This window comes from Oratosquilla oratoria, chromosome 7 (genome assembly GCF_046742065.1).
Source record: "Oratosquilla oratoria isolate Oo_2021 chromosome 7, ASM4674206v1, whole genome shotgun sequence".
NCBI classification, from domain to species: domain Eukaryota; kingdom Metazoa; phylum Arthropoda; class Malacostraca; order Stomatopoda; family Squillidae; genus Oratosquilla; species Oratosquilla oratoria.
In genome coordinates this window covers 44,191,076-44,213,390 of record NC_134783.1, presented here as the reverse complement: position 1 = coordinate 44,213,390, position 22,315 = coordinate 44,191,076, and the positions used below count along the sequence as shown (strand labels likewise).

Here is a 22,315-nt window from a genome sequence, read left to right as displayed (position 1 = left end):
AATTTTCCCTCGGCACCCACACTCACGGAAACGGAGATAATGGCGCTCAGTAACAATTAGGGAATGCAATACAGGGCGTAGAATTAGTAGATTAAATTAATCGACCTAGAAATGATAATCATGTGGAGGTGAATGACAATAATATTAAACATCTGGTCTATTTAGAAAGAAAATGGTCAAATTTATACATGATTGACCATTATAGTGAGTTTAAATGCCCGTAGGGATTAATGTCTAATGTAAATACCTTTGAAAAAAAATCGTAACAACGTAGTATATCCGTAGGGCATAAGAATCAACATAAAATTGAATATAAAATGAAGGTAAGATAACCTAATAAATATTCAGTACATGTGTATTTTATACCGCGTTGATTGAGCTAGTTTCATGCACGGCCAGATCTAGTTTATGATTTACATTTATTAATTTATTTGTTTTATTCATTTCTTTATTTATTTACTTGTTACTATACTACTATTACTATGACCACCACCAGTACTACTTCAACACATATTGTACTATTAATTATATTTTTTAGTTTGTTTTTATTGTCATTGTATTCAGCATAATAATTATTGGGCACAATATCGCCACTGCTAAGTTACTATCATGTTTTCACCAATATGTATTAGCAATATCTTTTTCATTATTCAAGGTCGATAGCAATAAAGTATTTTTATCATTGTAATTACTCCAGCTTTTGATATGATTACTGAGGCTGTTAATCTAATTGATCTATCATCATCTCCATAATGACTATTATAAGCGCTATTTTTGGTTTCATATATATATATATATATATATATATATATATATATATATATATATATATGTGTGTGTGTGTGTGTGTGTGTGTGTGTATATACACACACACACACACACACACACACACATATATTTCATTTCGCTAAATTGGGTTTCGGCAAACTCATATTTAGTTAGTTTAACCTAGGCTCAGGGAGAGTGGTGTAATATCTAACCTAAAATAATATTCGAAATACCTAACCTGCCAGGGAGTTTGGCGAACTATAAAAAAGAATTTGGGGTAAATGCGGTTTGTCAAAACGAATTTTGGTGAGATGGGAAGTTTTCAGCTTATTTCAGCGACCTCCTCTTGTCTTTGGACCCAAGGCCGAAGATGAGCCAGAGGTTCATAGGTTAATGAACTACACAGCTTTGTGCGAATGGAAGCTCACTAGACACGTTGTACTGCAATGATCTATAGAAGTGCAAAGTTGTTAATGAACTACACAGCTTTGTGCGAAAGCAAGCTCAATAGATACTGACTTGTTAGCTGCATTGATCTCTCTAGGAGTGCAATGTTTTGTATGTTATTTCTTTTTCGTTCCGTTCTAAGAAGGATTTTTGCTGGTTGGGATTGAGGTTAAAGGCTGGGGTTGTGTATAGGTTGAAGTTGTAGATATCTGTTGTGGAAGGTGTTTGTTGTAGGAAAGCTAACAATAGGTACACCGAGACGCCGGATATATGACATTACTATCATCACATTTTATTATTATTTTAATGTCACTCCTTGATTAGTTCATTCTTTCCTGTTGCGGTTTAAAATCTCTGGCAGTTGATCAACTTTTTTGAAGGACGTCGACAAGTGACACTTGATGACGAAAGACCCTTGTCTGTGGTGCTGAGCCTCGTCATATATACATATGCACTGTATATATATATATATTAGACCTACTGGTACAGTCGCACAGATGATGAAAAATTAGAAGGAATTGGGTTAATGATGTATTTATTGGAATATAGCACTATCTGGCAACTGCGTTCCGTGCTGGGAGGGGCCAGCAGCCACGGTCGCAGTTTGTTTGAGGACGTTGTAGCAAAAGGTCACGGAAAGAGCGGCTTGGTCAAAGTGTTGTCATTTTTGAGTGAGTTTTGATCAAAATGGCGAAGGTACTGTTGTTCTTTGCTGCGGTGGTCATGCTCAACACTGTGAGTGGGGAGACTCTGCTGGACTTGATCAAGGGGCGTGCAGATTTAACTGAGGTAAGTAAAGTTTCTCCTGGAAAGTCCCAACTCTCGCCAACTTGTTTGACGTAGAAGGAATTCAATGCTTCACAGCTTTGTTTTCGATGGTTTGGGACATTTCTGTGACTTGCCTAGCGCTTAGGTTATGAGGAAATGAATTATTACAAATATTTGCGAAGTATCTATTTGTTTATTCTTCTTGATTCCGTTTCCAACACTTGTTTACATGTTTGCAAGTCGCATTCCAGTCGATCACCAACTCCCACCTTCAGTTTCGTCAGCGAGTTCAAAATATTTTGGGACAGATAGACTGACTTGGTGTAAGAAAAATAAAGCACTACACACGCTTAGGAAAAGAAAAACGTTGGCAACTTAACTACAACGTAGAAACTCATCCTGTCGCCGGGCATGGCTGGGTATCTGGAGAGACTTCAACAGAGCAGTGCGGGAAACTGCGTTTAGGCGGAGTAGACATTGTTTACATCTTAACGCTGGATGACGGGCAGCGGGAGGTAAAGGTGGTGGTGTGGAGGGGGGATATGCGTCATGTTGACGCCAACTCTTTTAATAATATATTTCTCTTGCTGCCATATGAGGTTCCCCGCTTTTCTCATCTCGGGAGGGAAAAAAATCTATACTCCAAATGCTGATGGGGTTCCAGGAAGAAATTTTCTTTCGTAGGCCTAATGCAGACCCGGTGGTCGACGTTTTGATATTATTCTGGCTGACGCCAAAGTTATTTTATCCCAAGACTAAAAGATTATAGTTTAACACAAGATAGCTGATTATAGACCGATTTCAGGTTGTTTTAGCATGTATGGGATAATCTTACCAAGTAATATCGTGTGTTAAGAGGCGTTATGGCTGTGAAGAGTTGGTGGACCAGTCCCTTCATCCGGGTGGCAGACTTTGCATATTTTATTCAGGCTAACACAGGGCGGTTTTATTCATCTCGGGGGAGGAGTTAGACTTCGGACTTGTCTGTATCAATCGAAGTTCCTCAGCTGAATAAAATAGTCAGGAAGTTGGATATGATGTGAAGTGTGTCATTGCGTTTTCCTTCACGATCGAAAATCTGCCTGTTTGATATTTTTCTTTATCGTGTTACTGCAATTTAATACCATCATGGTATTACGCTGAATTAATAAGATGTAGTTTGTCCTCCGCGAGGCGAAAGTGTTACTCGAAGACATTATTAAGATATCATCGTTCCCACACAAAAATGGAGAATTCTTACTGCAGAATGTCATTACCTTAAGGCAATGATACACGGGAATCAATCGTATTAAGTTGAAGTAATACGACAGTTATTGTTAAGAGTTGTTGTAACTGTGTAGTAACGCGTCTGTCACATGCGGCGATATGGTATTATGTCGCCGTAACAGAAGGGACTCATAGTTTCACTATGCGGTAAGACGACAGTTACGTAGGAGAGCGTGTCATTACTTTCAAGTGACACGAGGGAGGAAAAGGGCGGCCTTAGTGGGATATCGTTTAGCTCGAGAGAGAGGGGATCTCTCTCTCTCTCTCGCTCTCACTCTTGTTCTCTCGTTCCTGTTCCCTAACTCTCTTTGTCTGTCTGTCTTGTTCTCTCGCTCTTATTCGCTCTCATTTTCGTTATTGTTCGCTCTTTATTTCGCTTTAATTCCTGCCCTTTCCCTTTCTTGCTCGCTCGCTCTCTCTTGCTCTCTGTCGCTTTTACTCTCTTCTCTCTCTTTCACTCTCTTTTCTCCCTTTCTTTTTTCCCTTCTCTCTTTTTCTCTCTCTCTCTCTTTCTCTCTCCTTCTTCTTCTCCCTCCCCCCCCTCTCTCTCTCTCTCTCTCTCTCTCTCTCTCTCTCTCTCTCTCTCTCTCTCTCTCTCTCTCTCTTTCTGTCCCTCTCTTTTTTTCTCCTTTTCTCTTTTCATCCCTCTTCTCTCTCTCTCTCTCTTTTTTTCTCCTTTTCTCTTTTCATCCCTCTTCTCTCTCTCTCTCTACTCTCTCTCTCTCTCTACTCTCTTAATAATGGGATTACTCTGATCTTGTGACGCAACAAGGGGAGAGTATTTCTTATTCACCAGGATTCCAATGGTTCCTCTAAACCGAATGAAATTTTCCTGTCTTAATCAGAAGCCACAGCAGTACACGATGGTCTGAACGCACGTAGAAAGGATTAGGAAACTTTAACTCAAGTCAATTGCTGTTCATTGGCAAAGCCAAAGCAAGGATCACCGTGTTGAAACAAGTAAGGAACAGAGGTTATACATACATACCAAAGGCTTTTTTTTCCTTACACGGGAGGTAGCAAAAAAAAAAAAAAAACATAGAAACCACTCCCACCCATTCCATCCCCTACTTATTCCACTCCCCTCTACCCTCTTATCTTGGCACCTCCTTGGAACAGAGGTTGTAGGACAGAAAGAAAGATACAACCCAAATTTCAAACTAAACAGGAGAAAAATGGGAAGAAATTAAAAGACCTAGGAAGAGAACAGCTTCAGTATCTAAGTAAAGATGACACAAAGTAGACAGTAAAGAGAGGGAGAGAGAGAGAGAGAGAAAGAAAGAGTTTGAAAGAGGGGAGAGAGAGAGAGAAAGAGTTTGAAAGAGGGGAGAGAGGGAGAAGGGTGAGATTGAGACGGAGGAGAGAGAGAGACGGATGGGGAGAATGAGAGAGAGAGCGGCGAGAGTGAGACAAGGAGTAGACAAAGGGATAGGCAGAACGAGGAAAGAGAAAAAGAAAGAGAGAGAGAAAGAGAAAACTGGAAGGAGTATACTAGTTTTCGTAATAAAATACGGATTACAATAGAATTATGAAAATGATAGTAATGATAAAAAATTATAATAGTAATACTCTACCCACTTGTGAAGCAGGTTGGGTAAACGCAGACTAAAACGCCATCACCAAAACATTAAAATTAATGCAATATCTTTAAACAAGCATTTTCTCCAAAACAAGCTTGGAGCCCATGCCACCACAAAACAGGGACGTAACCAAAAAGGATACGCTTGATAAATTTAGACACAGAAGCCACCCCATCCCTCTTCAGAATTTACACAGAAAATGTTACCAGGAAAGTGAAAAATTCACACACAAGGGGACCGACCATGACCACTGACTGTTGCCGGAAACATCGGGGTGCGGGGGCAGTAACGGTGAAAGCTCGGGCAAATGTCTTCATCTATTCCTGGAAATAACAACATTAAAAAATGAAAAGAACACACGTAATCCCCATTCTGAGAACAAATAAACTACTAGAAAAACCTAGATCCTACAGATGTAACTTTCTCCTCTACCATATCAAATTTGATGGGAAGATTTAACACAGAAAGAGTCGCAACGTACATAATACATATATGCATGCATACATATATATATATATATATATGTGTGTGTGTGTGTGTATGTATGTATAAATATATACATACACACACACATACATACATACATACATCACCAAAGTTATGGATTCAGAGGGTCACTCCACAAGCACATTGCTTCATAAACCTCACCCATGAACGTTTCAATAAGACAGAACCAGATGTCAGAACAGAAATGATGGCTGTAGATCTTGACATAACTTTTGGCACATTCCTTGAATACATCCTGTTGAAAAAAAATCTTAGAAACTGATCTGCTCAATGATGACAAAACGTGAGTGATTACCCTCATTGCCAACAAGGAATGCAGAGTACCACGAGGTCCCCCAGGGAACAATACTATCACCAACGCTAACATTCGCACGTGACCTTTCTACACCAAACTCAGTGCATATCTTCAAAGGTCTGATGTATGCGTATAACCTAAGAATAATAACCCAGTATTGCACTTACCAAATGGCAGTAAAAATTCGCCTCAGTGAGGTGGAACTGGCCGGCACAAGCCAGAATGTATACGTCTCCCAGAAGTCTTCAGTGAATTCGCTATGGCTACCATGAGTCTAAGAAACATCTAATAGTCAGAATAAATTGGTAACTTCTCCCACAAGAATGACACACGCAACAACACCCACACTTATAGCCACTTCCACTCACAAACACACACACACTACACAGTTGCATGTGTACAAAGGGAAGTGTGGTTAGATATTTTTTTTACCTTGCTTAGTCTCACGAGAAAAATCTAATAGCTGCGTTTAGTTTTGAAATGTTAACGTCTTGTTCTTAACACGTCAAATGATGTGAGTATTGTGATTTTGTTGAATTAGTGTATTATCTGTGTGGTTAAATTACTGTATTCCTGTATGTATATGGGCTATGTTTGTATACATATAGGTATAAATAGTTTCAAATATCTTTCCTTTTACACTGGAGTAGTTTTTTTTTTATATGAATCAATTATCACTGAATGATGGGTGAAAGGTCACATCTTAGAGGCCCCTAGGGCACACCACTTTCACTTTTTTTTTTGTGTGTGTGTGTGTGTGTGTCCGTTTATGCACATTGTTTACGTTTTTGAAGCCCCTCCCGAGTCGAAGCAATTATGTCACCTATTTGGAATGATGACATTTTCATAAAAGGAGCCTTTGATGTCGATACATTTCAAAGAGTTTTTGAAGTCCCATGCTAATCATTCTCCCCACATCCCCACGATATTGGTGCAGGGGGTGTATCCAACACTGGCATAGATTCGCTAGATTGATTGTTCATCCTCCCAATACAAGGATGTTTTTAATGGAATTTTAGTTATTAGAATTTTTCATTCAAAAGATGGGGTCGTAGTGACCTTAACTGTTGAAAAAAAAATTATTCTGTCGAAATATGCAGTATACAGTAAACTTAGAAACTTGAAGAGTATTTTCCTTGTATTGCACTTTGTACACAACATTGATACAGGTCCTTGTTCCACTAGAGGAACTTTATTTGTCGTCATACTACGGATGTAGGTATGTGGTATCGTAGATAACGTGGTGCAGTTTGGGAGTTTGGTGAATATAACGGAGACTGTTTCGACACACACACACGTTTTGGACTCTTAAATTTATTAGTGCTTTTATCATTTGGACAATCTCGCGCCGTTGTTTGGGGGAAGAGATAGCCGTGAGATTCGAATTCTGTTCGTCTTTGGTGATTTCTGTTGTATAGGTCAAGTTGCATGGCGTTTGCTGTTACGACAAACAAAATCTCTATTTGTCCCTGTTGGCACAATATTCCTTTTCAAAGTCGTGTGCAATTTGTCTCCTTTATTTATTTATCAATTCATTTGTCTATTTTGATCTTTCAAAGGCAAGACAATCTTTGATCCGTATGTGTGTGTGTGTGATTTATCATAGATGTGAATGACAGCAATTACCCTCATGGATTAGAATTCGGAGCTCATATACAGACCAATCTATGGACATTGCTGCGAAACACACACATATACACTTACACTCGCACATATTCCACCTGCCTGGTAGGAACAGTAACGGAACTAATACTGTGTGTGTGTGTATATTCACCTTGGTCTTTGGATCACGTGTTGGACTCGTGATCGACAGCTATTTCCCTCCCGGAAGAGCGCTCAGAGCTCGTATGACCGATCTATGGGTAATGCTATGACCTTTCACACACAGACACACCCAACTCCCCGCCCACGAGAGTCAGAGTAACGACCCGAAGCACAGTGTGTGTGTGCATGTGTGTGTATATGTATGTCCTTATATGGAAAACACGCGTTAGGGTCGACGACACTTTTTTTTTTTTTTTCTTTCTTTTTTTTTGAAGGGGGAAGGGACGGGAGTGGGTGAGGGGTCTTTGAACGCTGCAACTTTGGCTCGGGCGGGATTGGGTCTTCAGAACTGGGGCAGAAGTTGGCGCTCAGGCAGAGGTAGATTGGAGTTGTGTAGGAGTTGCCGCTATGGGAGAGAGAGAGAGAGAAAAGGAGAGGATAGTGTCCAGAGTGATGACCGAAAACGGGTGAAATAGTATTATTGTTACGATTTGCGTAACCTAGAAATATGTAAAGCGTAGCTAGGATAACTAACGTTCCCCGCAGTCTGGAGGGCTTCCCTTGGCTAGATAGAATCTCCTGGCTAAAATAGAAATGATAACAAAATCCCCCTTTGGGTTCAGAGAACTGTGGAAGGCGTTATATTGTCTTGCAACACAAAAACGCTTTTGTTTTCCATGCGACATGACGTCATCCGTGAGAGGAAAGTCGACATGACGTCATAGGGAACGCCCTGTTCCCCAGGTGTCTCGCGTAAGTTGGGTGTAGCCCAGTTTAGGCCGCCGGTAATTAAAAAAAAAGAAGAAAATAAATGAATAAATAAACAAATAAATAAAAAATAAATACATGAATAGATAATGACGAAATAGATGAATATATAAAAAAAATGTCATTTTATTCTCAGTGTTAGGAAGATGAACGAGAGTACCATAGGCCTACTCGCTCAGACGAAGCTATGGAAACCAAATTGTCGTGTGGAGCCTCATGGGAATTTCCCCATAGCGAAGTAAGATTGCCCAACGATGCAATAAGAATTTAAAATTTATGAAGAAGGTACCCGCTGCGGTTGAGTAAATCGAGTTAGGTTTTAATCCGACGCTATCATCGTTGGAAATAGAATAAATATACAGGTCCATTTCTTAATCCAAAACTCAGTGTGCAAAAATAAATAAATAGAAATATATGATAACTCTATCGGAAGGTAAATGCTAAGTAGTGATATGGTTAGGAAAAAATGGAAAATAGTGTAGTGTGCCATCAGTTTATAAAAATTAAGAATGCACTCATGCTTGGAAGAACAGCATAAATAGAAAACGAGGAAAACCAGGGGACCAGCGCAAGAAACTCGTTCTGTTGACGTGGTTTGGCTCGTTTGTCAAATTATAAAGTAATGTTGAGGGGGGAAGCTTATTCCTCATAGCTCTCTACCCTGTCCCCTCTCTTCATTCCACTCCCACTCCCTCCCTTTTTCATAGCTAGAATCCTCCCCCACCCCACACACGCAGCTCCCACTTCAGGCGAGGGGATAAAGGCAATGTGGGTTGTCAACTGTTCACTGTCAAACGAGAAAATGCGAAGTTTCTATTTGAATGAAAATATACGACACGTTGAACGATACGGTTGACGCTAGCTGTAGCGGCAAATCATTAGCGTTCTAGGGTTTCCATATAATTTACATTCGATTCCATAATTGTATGCTCGTTTGCTACCTTTCATGTTGTCGCGGTCGAATGGGCCACGGCTGTCACCAGCAAGCAGCAGCTGTGACGTCACGGGTGGAACTGTTGTCTGGGGAGATTGGCGAGGTTGATGTCTGGGTGTCAGGTTGGACGGCGGGAGGTCATTAGACAACGCAGGATGTTGTCAGGCAGGTGTCAGCAGGTGTTGGTGGGATGGGCAGAGGCCTGCAGGTGAAAATAAAAGTGGGAAAAGGAAACACAGGAGTCTTAGTCTGAGTTTATTCCTGACTAGTTTCGCAGGTATGCTTTTTCAAAGGAATGGTGTACAGAATGGGTTGTGGGCATTTATACATGAAGGCGACCTCACTGCCTCCCCGCGTTGCCAGAGTTGGCAACACGGGGACTAAGTGAGGTCCACCTCATGTATAAAATACCCACAAACCATTCTTTACACAATTCCTTCGATATCGCATACCTGCGAAACTAGTCAGGAATAGACTCAGACCAAGACTCCTGTGTTTCCTTTTCCCATTTACGTCAACCTGTCAGAATGTCTCAACACACACACACACACACACACACACACACACACACACACACACACACACACACACACACACACACACACACACACACACACACACACACATATATATATTTATGTATATATATTTACATAAATATATATATATATTGTATATACATATATATATATAGATATATATATATATATATATATATAGTGTGTGTGTTTATTTATTCCCCTATTTTATGTTTTATTTCTCCTCGTGGTAGCTCCCAACTCTGATGGGATAAAAATAAAATAGAAAGGGGTTGTCGCCATCATCATTCCCACCGTGAACATTTCTTTCCAAAAGCAGCCAGACGTCTCTGAATGTGTTGACTGTTCACTTAATTATTCATTCGAAGGTTTCTGTGACGGATCCTGTAAAACGGGGAAGAGGGTCCGGACTGCCTTTAGAAAAAAAATATCATCAGTGGATGTGTATGTGTGTAATGCACTCATACGCACGCGCACACACACACACACACACACACACACACACACACACACAATTAGCTGTTTCTTAATCATTTAATAACCGTTCTTGCAGTTGTGGAAACTGATGATACCTAGGTAAAGACAAATATTTATCTTTATACAAAAAAAAGAAAAGAAAAAGAAAAGAGACAATAATAATAATAGGCACTGGTTTTCAGTCCATCTCGTACAAATTAATGTTCCCGTGTTAGTTTCAAGTGTACCTTGGGATGAAGATTCCATTATTTCTTGTGTAAAGAACACTCGTGTTGTTTTGTTCAGCGTGGAATATTGAATTTCGGAAAATAGATTAAGGTCCATTTCCAGCGTTTGCAGAGAGAGAAAGAGAGATGTTATGAGGCAGTTATTACTAATATCATTATTATTATCAGTATTGTATATTTTCATTTATTTATTTATTTTAAGTCCTATCCAACAGAGGTCACCAGAAATAGGGGCATCCCTCTTGAAGGTGTATAGTCTTGTTCAGTGTATTTCGTGATCCACAGTATACAAACCCCTGTGCATCCATTTTTGGACATGAATTAACTTAAAAACTTTCTGCCGCAGACTTATCAGTAACAAGATTGGGTGGCACCAATGACTGACGCCCATAGTGCCGTGGTACGGTCTACAGGTTCTGCAGTGCCAAAGGCCAAAACTGGTTTACCAACAGAATAGTTAACGAATGGAATAGACTTGGTAACCACTAGAGCTGAAACAATCGTTTGTTTTAAGAGAAGGTGGGATATGAGATAACTTTATGGATAGGAATGGGAAGAGGTAAGGGGCATGGAACTGCCCAGTGTAGGCCTTATGGCTTCTTGTAGACTTTTCCATTCTTATGTTCTTATGTTTGTACTCTGTAGTTGAGGTTGACTAGTGTGATCATGGCCCCAGTGCCCCAGGATCGACCTTAGGGATAGAAACGCTGGAAATGCAGTCTAAAACAACTGCGATCCACAACAACATTGACAACAGCAACAACATCCATGGCCTCAATTCTAGCCGGGGGTTGAAGTGTGGATGAAGTGTCCTACAGAAAGTCCTCGGCCATCCCCTTCGAGATGAGTAGGCTGAGGATTCTCTCACACGCACTCTCTCTCTCTCTCTATCTATCTATCTATCTATCTGTATCCATCTCTCTGAAAAGGTTGAAGTAATAGTTACCCCGATTCTTCATAGAAGTTTTCTGTATATATATATATATATATATATATATATATATATATATATATATATATATATATATATGCAATAAAAACACTAGGAGCGTGTGTTCACAAATGCGTAAATAACCACTAGGAAAAAGTAAACTAACGAAGCAGAGCGCTTTCGTGTAATTACATCTTCAGTGCAGATACAAAGAAGGAATTATATGATTCCTTCTTTGTATCTGCACTGAAGATGTAATTACACGAAAGCGCTCTGCTTCGTTAGTTTACTTTTTCCTAGTGGTTATTTACGCATATGTATATATATATGTATATATATATATATATATATATATATATATATATATATCCCAAAGGCTGTGTTACTTTTATTTATTGATCAATTTATCTATACTTTTTCTTGGATTACTGGGGCATACCCAGCGGAGGACCCACAGAGACGAGAAGAACCAAATTCTTCTGTTGAGGTGTAGCTGCACTTTTCTGCAGGAGGTAGTTCTTCGATCCATCGCGTGTGGCGCCGAGGGTGGGAATGGGGTGTGTGGGATGTGGGTGGGTGGGGGGATTGTTATTGATCCCAAATCCCAACCGGCGTTTGGGAATCTGGCACGGACGGTTTTGAACCCAGGGAGTGGGGAAGGGAGGTTCGAGAGTCGAAAGTCAAGGAAATCAATAATCTTCTTCGGTATCGTGGTGGACAATGGATTTAGTTGTAGCCAACGCTAAATCTACACCTGAAACAAACACACACTTACACACACACACACACACACACACACACACACACACACACACACACACACACACACACACACACACACACACACACAGAGAACGGATTGACGTATTGAGTGAAGTAAAAGCGAGTGAAAAGCGGCACCACAACAGCAGAGGGTTGAAAAGACAAAAGCAAAACAGGCAGGCAGGCAGGCAGGGCAGACGGGGCAGACACCCAAGCAAGCAAGCAAGCAAGCAAGGCAGCCAGGAAGTTAGGCATTCAGATAAGGAGGCAGACAGCCAGGCAAGCTAACAGGAGGACAGTTAGTCGCTCAGATAAACAGGCAGATAGCTAGGCAGGCTAACAGGAAGACAGGCAAGCAGGCAGGGAGACCTTGGTTGGGAAAGGACTTTAACAGCATCTGTGGCAGCCGAGAGTACAATCGGGGTGTCCCAGTGTTATAATGGGTCATAATGGGTCAGACGGACAAGTGCGGGTGAACACATGCGTACCAGGGCGTAGACACAAAGCAATTTCAAGGCTTTACAAATTGTAATAATGATAACAATAATGCTGATAATAATAATAATAATAATGGCGGTGATAGTAAATATAATTTATTCCTTGTGAAGTCGCATTTGAAGAGGATCAAGCCGAGTCCAAACGGAGACGTGTTGTATACAGTACATACATACATACATACATGCATATACTGTATATATTATGAATAATGATTACCGTTTACTTTGTAATGACATTTTCATAAGATCAAACGAAATTACACAGAGGATGGGTATAGTACACGAGGGCTCTTTATGATTAGTTATTTAATTGTAATTTGTATTTGCATAACATCAAAAGAAATAACCCTTAGTTTTATTTGTTCATTTATGTATCTATTTATCTATTTATTTTTGTATTTATTTATTTACTCAATCCCGTCGCTGAGTTTTGTCATGGGGAAAACAAAATAGACAATAGAAAATTTAGTCGAGTTAGTTAATCGAGATTATTCTAACCATTTCGAGTCATTCCCCTAAGCTGAATGAAATCACACGGAAGTATTAGCCACACGAAACACATAGAAATGTCTAGAGGGGTTAACGTCTTCAATACAGTTACGCATTTCATAATGTCCGTCTTCCTGCCAAAAACATTCGATCTCGTCCAGCTGAATCCTCGAACTCGGGCTTTCAGGGGGTCTCGACCGACCGACGCCCCCTTCAGGTCCAGGGACCGGGTCCACATCTGCATAAAATCGTATGTCTTCAGACAGAACAAAAAACCATCATTGGCGTCACGTCATGTAAGGGTTAAACATATCTAGACCTAACTAGTTATGACATTGAGGCGGTTATCTTCAGCCGTGACGTCATCCCTGGGAAGTATTGACCCTTTTGCTGCTAAAAGGGTTCCTTCAGCTGAAAAAAAAAATCTCTCGGCAGCTAGAAGAAATTCATAAATTTGTAAGTCTTAGCGAGAAAATTAAAGAAGGAAAAATGCTTCTCTGGGGAGCGTAGATACCGCGAATATTATTATTATTATTCTGCAGAAACACAAATTCAATTCTTTCCAAGGACGACCCCCTCCGCTTCCTCCTCCTCGGGGAGGACTTGAGCTCGAAGACTCCGAAGGGGAAGTCGAGGTGAGGCCTTGCCAGGTCGAACGAGGTCGAGTGAGGTCACCGCTGGCTCGTGCATGACATGTGAGTATCCTCCCTATGGACACTGCAGTATGATTGCATGCTGAAGTTGCGCATGGCGCCAAGCGAGTTGATAGGGGTGGGGTTGGCTGGGAGGGGGTTGGGGGGTCACGAACAGGATCCGGGGAGAGGGGAGAGGGGTGGGGGATATGTCCGGAGTTCCGGGGGGCAGTGCAGATGGAGTTTATACAAGTGTTGGCAGTGGTGAGGAACTCAGCCCCCCCCCCCGGAGACGCTTAACCTTTGCCCTGTGTGCTAGGACAGCCAGGATGAGTGACAGTCACTCGTGGCTGGGATTCGAACCCTTGTGTAGCTGAAGGCGTTGTCCTGAGTGTGACTTGAGACGAAGTACTTCGGGGATCCTGATGACGGGACAGAAGGGCGAGCGTCGTCGTCGTCGCCGCCGCGGCCGCTGGGTCGTGGACTGCAACAGTCCATTATTGGATTGGGACCGTGGAGATTATATGCTCTTGAATGTCTTCGTAAAAGCTGGCCGGACGGGTCGTCCTCACTCCTTCCTTTCTCTCCCCCTATCTTCCTTTCCTTTCCATCCCTTCTCTTATCTTCCCTTCTCTCTCTCTACCTTCCCTTCCCTTCCCTCCCCTTTTCTTCTCTCTCGTTCTACTTTCTCATCCCCTCCTTTCCCTTCCTTTCCTTTCCCTTCTCTCCCTCTACCTTATCTTCCTCTCCCTTCCTTTCTCTCCCACTACCTTCCCTTCCCCTCTCTCCCTCTACCTTCCCCTATCTTCCTCTACCTTTCCTTCCCCTCCCTCTACCTTCCCCTATCTTCCTCTACCTTTCCTTCCCCTCCTACCCTCCCATCTCTCCCTCTATCCTCCCTTCCCCCTATCTTCCCTTCCTTTCTCCTCCTACCTTCCCTTCCCTTCTCCCCCTACCTTCCCTTCCCTTCTCCCCCTACCTTCCCTTCCCTTCTCCCTCCTACCTTCCCTTCCCTCCCCCTCCCTTCTCGTTCCCTCTCTTAGCACATCAAAGCTCGACTTCTTTTTCTGACCTCTTCCACCTCTTCAGCGTCTGCGTCGATCACTGTCCTCCTACCTTTCGTTCTTATCCTTTTCCTACTCCATCACTCCCTCAGTTTCCATTCTTTCTCTAACCCTCCTACTACTCCCCCTTACCCCCTTTTCTCCCCTCCCCCCCTTCCCCCTATGTAATTATTTGCCCCTTGCCCTTTTCTGTGGTCTTTCATTACCCCAACCTCCCTCATTCTCAGCTGCTCTAAGTTTGTTACGCCCCCACCATACCCCCCCTCTATTTGTCCCCACCTTGATTCTTTTTCCTCTCTCTCTCTCTCTCTCTCTCTCTCTCTCTCTCTCTATATATATATATATATATATATATATATATATATACATGTATATATATATATATATATATATATATATATATACAGAGCATGAAACAGCCGTAGGCCAGCTTCGAACTGGGGCCCGCGCGGCACAAATCCTGCACACTACCATTCTTATGCGGTCCCCGGTTCGAAGCTGGCTTACAGCTTTTTTCAGGATTTGAACTACGTCGCTGTCACAAGCGGTTTGCTCCATTATTTATATATATATATATATATTATATATATATATATATATATATATATATATATATAAATTCATATCCATCCATCCATCCATCTTCTCTTTTGTTACGGTATCGATGTCTTCCACCCCCCGTTTTCTTTCCGGTCGCTGGATTTTCTAAGGATCACTTAGTCACTTTATCATCTTCTCTTCCTCCTCTTCCTTATTTTTCTCCTTTCCCCCTTATCTTCTCCCTTCCCCTCTCATTCTCTTACCCATTATTCTCTTTCACATTTTTTCTTCCTTTCCTCATTCTCTTTCTCTTCTTCAATCTCTTTCCCTCATCATTCTCCTCCGCCTCATGGTCCTCTTCATTATCCTCCTCATTCTCCTCTCCAAGTTCACCTTAATATCCGTCTTCCCATTCCCTTCCTCCACGTTCTCCTCTCCCTCCTCTTTATTGACCGCCTTTTCCTTCTGTCCCGCCATTTTTTCAGCTTTTTCTTCTTTTGCCTTTATCGTCCTCTAAAAGTCGTGTTGCCCGTGGCGATCGCCGTCGTCGTGTCTCCAGGGAGGTTCTTCTCTTCGTCGAAGTCAGCTTCTTTACATCGCCTCTCTTCGAACTCGTTCTTGCTCTTCGTCTTGGGTTCCATTGTTGTCGTATCGTCTGGATCTCTTGTTTGGTTCCACATTGTCGTCTTGTGATCTGTTATGGTCTTGGAATTCCCTCCCCGAACACACACACACACTCACACTCACACTCTCTCTCTCTCTATCTCTCTTTCTCTCTTGGTGGCGCGGTTGGTAGAGTCCCCAACTGTCACTAAGGCGGTCCGGGTTCGAATCCTGCCCAGGGCTGAAATAATTTCAGTATTGCTGCGCTTTGAGTGGTTACTCCAACTCTCGTGGGCGGGGAGTTGGGTGTGTGTGTGCGTGTAAGGTCACAGCATTACCCATAGATCGGTCATACGAGCTCTGAGCTCTCTTCTGGGAGGGAAATATCTGTCGATCGCGAGTCCGGCACGTGATCCAAAGACCAAGGTGAATACACACACACACACACAAACATACACACACACCGCAATCACAACCACCATCATTACCACTACCACCATCGCTACCGATGAGGCATCACGAAAATGAAGAGAATATAAATTCAACATCAAGATTAATACGGAATGTGGTATCTGGTACAGAATTGGTTAGGTTAGGTTAGGGATGATAAAGAAAAATCCTGAAGGAAGCTTAGGAACCACTTGGTAAGCAAAGGATTACTCGGGAAAAGCCCCATAGGTCCCGAGGGAGCAGCATTGGGATTGATATATAGTAAGATGGAGACTGCCAGAAGAAGAGGAAGACTGGCATCCGGTATGGACGAGGCTGATAGAGATACGATATACCACCGTTGTTATTGAGGGCGTAATAACCTGTCGTTACTGAGGGCGTGCCCCGTCGTTATTGAGGGCGTAACCGGTCGTTATTGAGTGAGTACACCGTCGTTAACCGAAGTGGCACAACACCGTCGTTAACCGAGGGAATGCCACAGGGACGAACAAGCGCCTGTCATCCACAAGACGAATTGCGATTCAGAAGGTGTTAAACGTTTTTCCTTTTTTTTTTTTTTATCTGCAATCAACAAATAGAAATGTAATGAGGCAATGGTGATTGAATACCTCGTATAAAGGTCAAGAAATAAACAAACTATTAATTGCCACTTGAGAAAGAACATTTATATTCAAACTCCAGTCTTTCTTTATGTCTTTTCTTGGCCTTAACTCTCGGTTTATCACTCATTTATCGTTCCCCTTACTAATTATGTTTGTCTTCCCCACTCCTCCGCTTCCCCCTTCCCCCCCCTCATCCCAACGTTGATAATGGCCCATAATGCATGCGGTCATGCTTGCTCGTGCCTGCATCATGCTTGCGCAGCTCTGCAATTTGTCATTTGCATTCTTCCTTCGCTGTTAGACACGGGTGCACACAAACGCACATGTGAATACGCACATGTACGTTTATATTCTTCATCCGTTGCCTTGTCCTCGTGCTTTCTTCACTGACTCCATCACCATTGGCCTTCTTTCCCTCCTTCCCTTCCTTCCTTCCTCCCTTCCATCCTCCCTCCCGTGGGGACTGTATAAATTATATGCAGTCAACACTCTAGGGATCAATGACACCTACAGACCAGAGTCACCCAGCTTTTTTTTTCTAAGATTGTGAATTAGTCTTCATTTCAAGAAACATGTTGATCATTGTCAACTTCTACTCTCCCTCCTTTCTCCTCTTCTCCAACCTCTCCTTTACCTCCTGACTCCACCTCTTCGGCGCAGTGTTGTCCCAAAGAACGAGGTACAATTTCCTCTCTGCACACCCCACACCACCCCACCCTCCCCCTCCCCTTCCCGCCTATAACGACCAACAAACCACTACAAACAGTTGTGGCTTGTTCGACTTTGTCTTTGTATAGTGAGCACTAAGACTCTGGCTCGATCCCAGTGGCCACCGATGAATGTCACTTACCCGTATTATCCGTGCACTTAAGGCAAAGGTGACTGTATAGCCCCAGCAAAGTATCTGGCAAAAAGTTCTTTGGTTGCTGAGATCGATGAGTCTATGACCTCAACGGAAGGTACCAGAAGGTCCCTTTCCTCGATCCAGCACCTTGGCATTTAAAGAGGCACTGTTGACCTTTATATATTTTGTTCTCATGGACGCCAGAGGATTTCATTCAGTTGGGGGAGGGGATCAGGGGGAAGGGTCTGAGCCGAGAATATGAACCCCAAGCGTCTCTCCCTCTCTCTCTCTCTCTATCTATCTATCTATCTCTCCCTCTCCTCTCCCTCTCCCTTCCCCTCTCTCTCTCTCTCTCTCTCTCTCTCTCTCTCTCTCTCTCTCTCTCTCTCTCTCTCTCTCTCCCTACCTCTCTCTCTCCCTCTCTCCCTCTCCCTTCCTCTCTCTCTTTCTCTCTCTCTCTCTCTCTCTCTCTCTCTCTCTCTCTCTCTCTCTCTCTCTCTCTCTCTCTCTCTCTCTCTCTCCCTATCTCTCTCTCCCTCTCCCTTCCTCTTTCTCTCTCTCTTTCTCTCTCACTCCCACTTTTAGGACTGGTGGTTGGGGTGGAACCGGTCAGCCGTCAACCGGTGGCTCAGACTACCGGCGCCGGTTGCGCTCGTCTCTCCCGAGGTCATTCACCTTACGGCGCTCAATCAGTCCCTCCCCTCCCTCTTGTTATAGGATGGCTAAATAAAAACACATGAATCACTACAAACGAACATGTATTACTGTATATAACAAATGTGCCAAAGCACCACAATAACAAATGCGTGCGAACATTAAGGAGGCAGAGTAACAACTGGGACGCCAAGCCTTGAGTTGGCACGGGAAACATACACGGTTTGCTTGGCTCTCCTTACAAACGGCACACGGAATTGTAATTAGATAATACAGTGACAATAACAAATTCAATATGTTCTCCCCTTTTCCCTTCCTCTTGTTTCTTTTCTTCTTGTTCTCCCTCCTGTTTTTCCTCCTCCTCCTCCTGTTCTTCCTCTTTCTCTTGTTCCTCTTTTCCCTTTAGCTTTGGTTCACCTCCTCTTTCTCCCCCTTCCATCTTCCTATTGTTTCTCGTCTTCTTGTTTCTCTGCTTCCTTTTGTTATTCCTCCTCCTCTTTCTCCTGTTCTTCATCCTTGTCTTTCTCTTCCTCTTTCCCCTTTAGCCCCAATCCTCTTGTTCCTCTTCTTCCTTTTACTCCTCTTCCTCTTGCTCTCTTTCCTCACTTTCCGCTTCTCTTCTTATTCTTGTTCTTCCTTTTTCTCCTATTCATCCACGACCTTCTCTTTCTCGTCTTCCTCCACGTCCTCCTCCTCCTTCTCTTCTTATTCCTCATTCACTTCTTCCTCCTCCTCCTCCTCCTCCTAACCTTCCTCCCTGACCTCTGTCGTCTTCACTTTCCTCATCACGTGCCAGCGCTAGCCTCTTATTGTAAATTGGAGCACACATGTGGACGACATGAGTGCACAGGCACACAAACATACACATACACAAACACACACTCACACATACAGACAAACACACACACACACACACACACACACACACACACACACACACACACACACACACTGACATTACTTAACATACAGTTAGTATAATGTTTCAAGCAGTAATACATCGGGCAGACCCTCACTGTGGTGTGGAATTTTGAGAGAGAGAGAGAGAGAGAGAGAGAGAGAGAGAGAGAGAGAGAGAAACTACTCGCGTGGCTGAATAGAATCGTATATTATTCTAAATTAATGATGATTATGCAAGGTTACTGGTCTAGTACAAATCGTATGACGTCATGCTGACGTCGTACGTGTCATCACTAGTGGAACTGAAGTATCCTATCATGGGAGTGGACCACCTGAACCCTGGGTGCCCGGATGGCCGAATTGGTTGTTGGGGATCGAACTGGTGTCTTTAGTAATTGCGGGACAAGATCGAAACTCCAGACGCCTCAATAGTAGATAAATGAATGAATAAATAGACAAGTGAATAAATTAATAAATGCTGTTTTATAGCATAACAATATACTATGATAATATGGTGAATGAATTAATAGATAAATAAAGTAATATATTATGAGAACAATATGATAAAACGTAAATAATGTGATATAACTATAATAATTGATTAAATGAAAAGATAGTGATATGATATAACATGACAATATAACAGACTATATGATGAATGGATATATGAATGATAGATATTTAATGATAAAGAAAGGCTTCCTACGGCGTGACGTCACGCAAACATTGCCCAATAGGCAGCAGGCTTTGGAAAGGGGAATCGACCCATCACAGGTCTCCGGAGTTTCCACCAAAAACTGTCCACTCGTGGCCTTTTATCGGGTAATACCAACCACTGAAAACAACCGGCCATTGCCTCCTGACTGTGAGAGAGAAAAAAAAGAGAGAGGAGAGAAAAAATGCAAATTGGCCCGAGGCCGTATTAACGATGCTAATTGCGGCTGTGACGAATTTTCGTCATAAAATTGGGATTGGCAAGATTAAGTTGGTCATTCGATTCTGACGGAAAGCTGTAATGGCGGACCAGCGGATTTTTTGTTTTATATTAATTAATTTTGTTTTATTTCATTATATATATATACATATATATATATATATATATATATATATATATATATATATATATATATATATATACAAATAGATATGTATGCAGAGGAAGAGATATCTCATCTTTTTTCTCTCACTTTATCTAATTCTATTCTATTTTTTTTTTCCAAAGGAAAAGTGATAGGTTTTAGTTCAATAGTTTTCTATCAATTTAATTGTATTCTAAAATTCAACAAGAAAAGAGAGGAGTAGAGATTTTTTTGCGTTCCCACTCGACCTTTTCTTTTCTTTTTATTATCAGAGAAAAAAGTTAAAATGTTAAAAAAAAAGGAAAACAAAATTCCTCGCTCATCAAGGCGGCAAGCATGGTGTTAGGGATACGTGTGTGTATATGTGTATGTATATATATATATATATATATATATATATATATATATGTGTGTGTGTGTGTGCATGTGTACAGTATATGTGCGTACATATCATATACACACACCACATTGCTTGAGAAGTGAAATTGTTATCTCATAATGTATGGCAAAATTTGAAACAAGAGTGAGACTGCTCCAACAAGTCTTCTCTTCCGATTAGATGGCTTTGCGCAGATTCAGTGTGAACCACCACCCGAGGTGCCATGGCACTGAAAATACAGGTTATATGTGTGTGTATATATATATATATATATATATATATATATATATATATATATATATATATATATATATATATGTAAATATTCACACAGTGTGTGAGTGTTATGATAGCTGGCGAATTTTGAAATCGTCAGCTCGAAGCTGACAGGCTAACGATAAAGATGTCCAGTTGATTTCGATTGAGGTGGAAGCCATTTTGATGCATGCTAATTGTTCCTTAGTGTTGTTAAATCAATAAATAAATTAATGAATAGATAAATGAATTACAAGACAAATGCATGATGGGTGCCATGGTGTTGGGAAAGGAAATAGATTTTAATTAGATAAATAGATAAGTAGATAAATGTCCGTTGGTTGCCAGAAAGTTGATGAAATCTATCTCAGTCGTGTATGAAACAAGAGAGTTGTGTTATGTGACGTAGTCGCGTCGGCGCCCACATGCGCAAGGCAGGTTTCTTTTGAGCTCGAGAGCGCATCATATTACGTCACGCATGACGTCAGGTCGTCGCTTCCTGGTCTTTGCATGGCGGAGTTAGAGTTTCGTTGTTGTTGTCGTTGTTGAATTTTTGTTTTCGCGGTTGGGGAAGAGTTTTCAGAAACTGCCGGTAGATGTCTTACAAAGGATTACAAAGGCGGAGCATGCCAACAGGAGACCTTTTGGTCCATACTTAGGTCGGATGTGAAAAAATCATAATAATGATAAACAAATAAAAACTGTAATAATGTAAATAGATAAAATACATAAATAAATGCATAGGTATAGTTAATTAATAAACAAACAGGTAAATAGTAAATCATGATAAATTGACATATAACTAACAATAAATGAGAATCAACCAAATGATAATAAACAGACAATGAGAACAAAACAAATTAATTTATCTAATGCTCCACTTGATATTTCTATTCAATGTTATGCTTGGCCATTTAATTTATCAGATGAACGTCAAAGCAAAAGTGTCAAATTTCATTTGATAAAACAAAATTGTTTACTAAGCAACCATGTATATACAAACATGACGTTATAACCAAGTTACAAGTGTAAATTTGTTTAGAGTAAATAAACATTTGAATAACTAAGATTTTTTTTTTTTTAGGTTGCATATGTCCCAGAAAAAGAAAATGTCAAATTCGTTGAATACAGGAATCTGGATATAACCGGAATTTCCGGGTTTGGTAACAAGACACCGACTTCATGTTTCAGTTTCCATTTGTCTGTGAGCTCTGGACGGGGGGAAAGTAAAGAAAGTGGACATGAAGACAAAAACTTGTTATCAAGAAATAAATAATTTTACATTAATTTTATT

General features: G+C 41.4%; 1 protein-coding gene across 3 annotated transcripts in view; it reads left to right on the top strand.

Annotated features, from left to right (window-relative positions):
• The first annotated feature begins 1,816 nt into the window (after positions 1-1,816).
• The window catches only part of Fas1 (fasciclin 1 Fas1 domain-containing), a 443,263-nt gene continuing 422,764 nt past the window's right edge, over positions 1,817-22,315 (top strand). For all 3 annotated transcript variants that reach the window (XM_076188166.1, XM_076188165.1, XM_076188163.1), the window contains exon 1: positions 1,817-2,004. In XM_076188166.1, the coding sequence (XP_076044281.1) occupies positions 1,903-2,004 (102 nt within the window). In that variant the 5' untranslated portion in view covers positions 1,817-1,902. The remainder of the gene's footprint in view (positions 2,005-22,315) is intronic.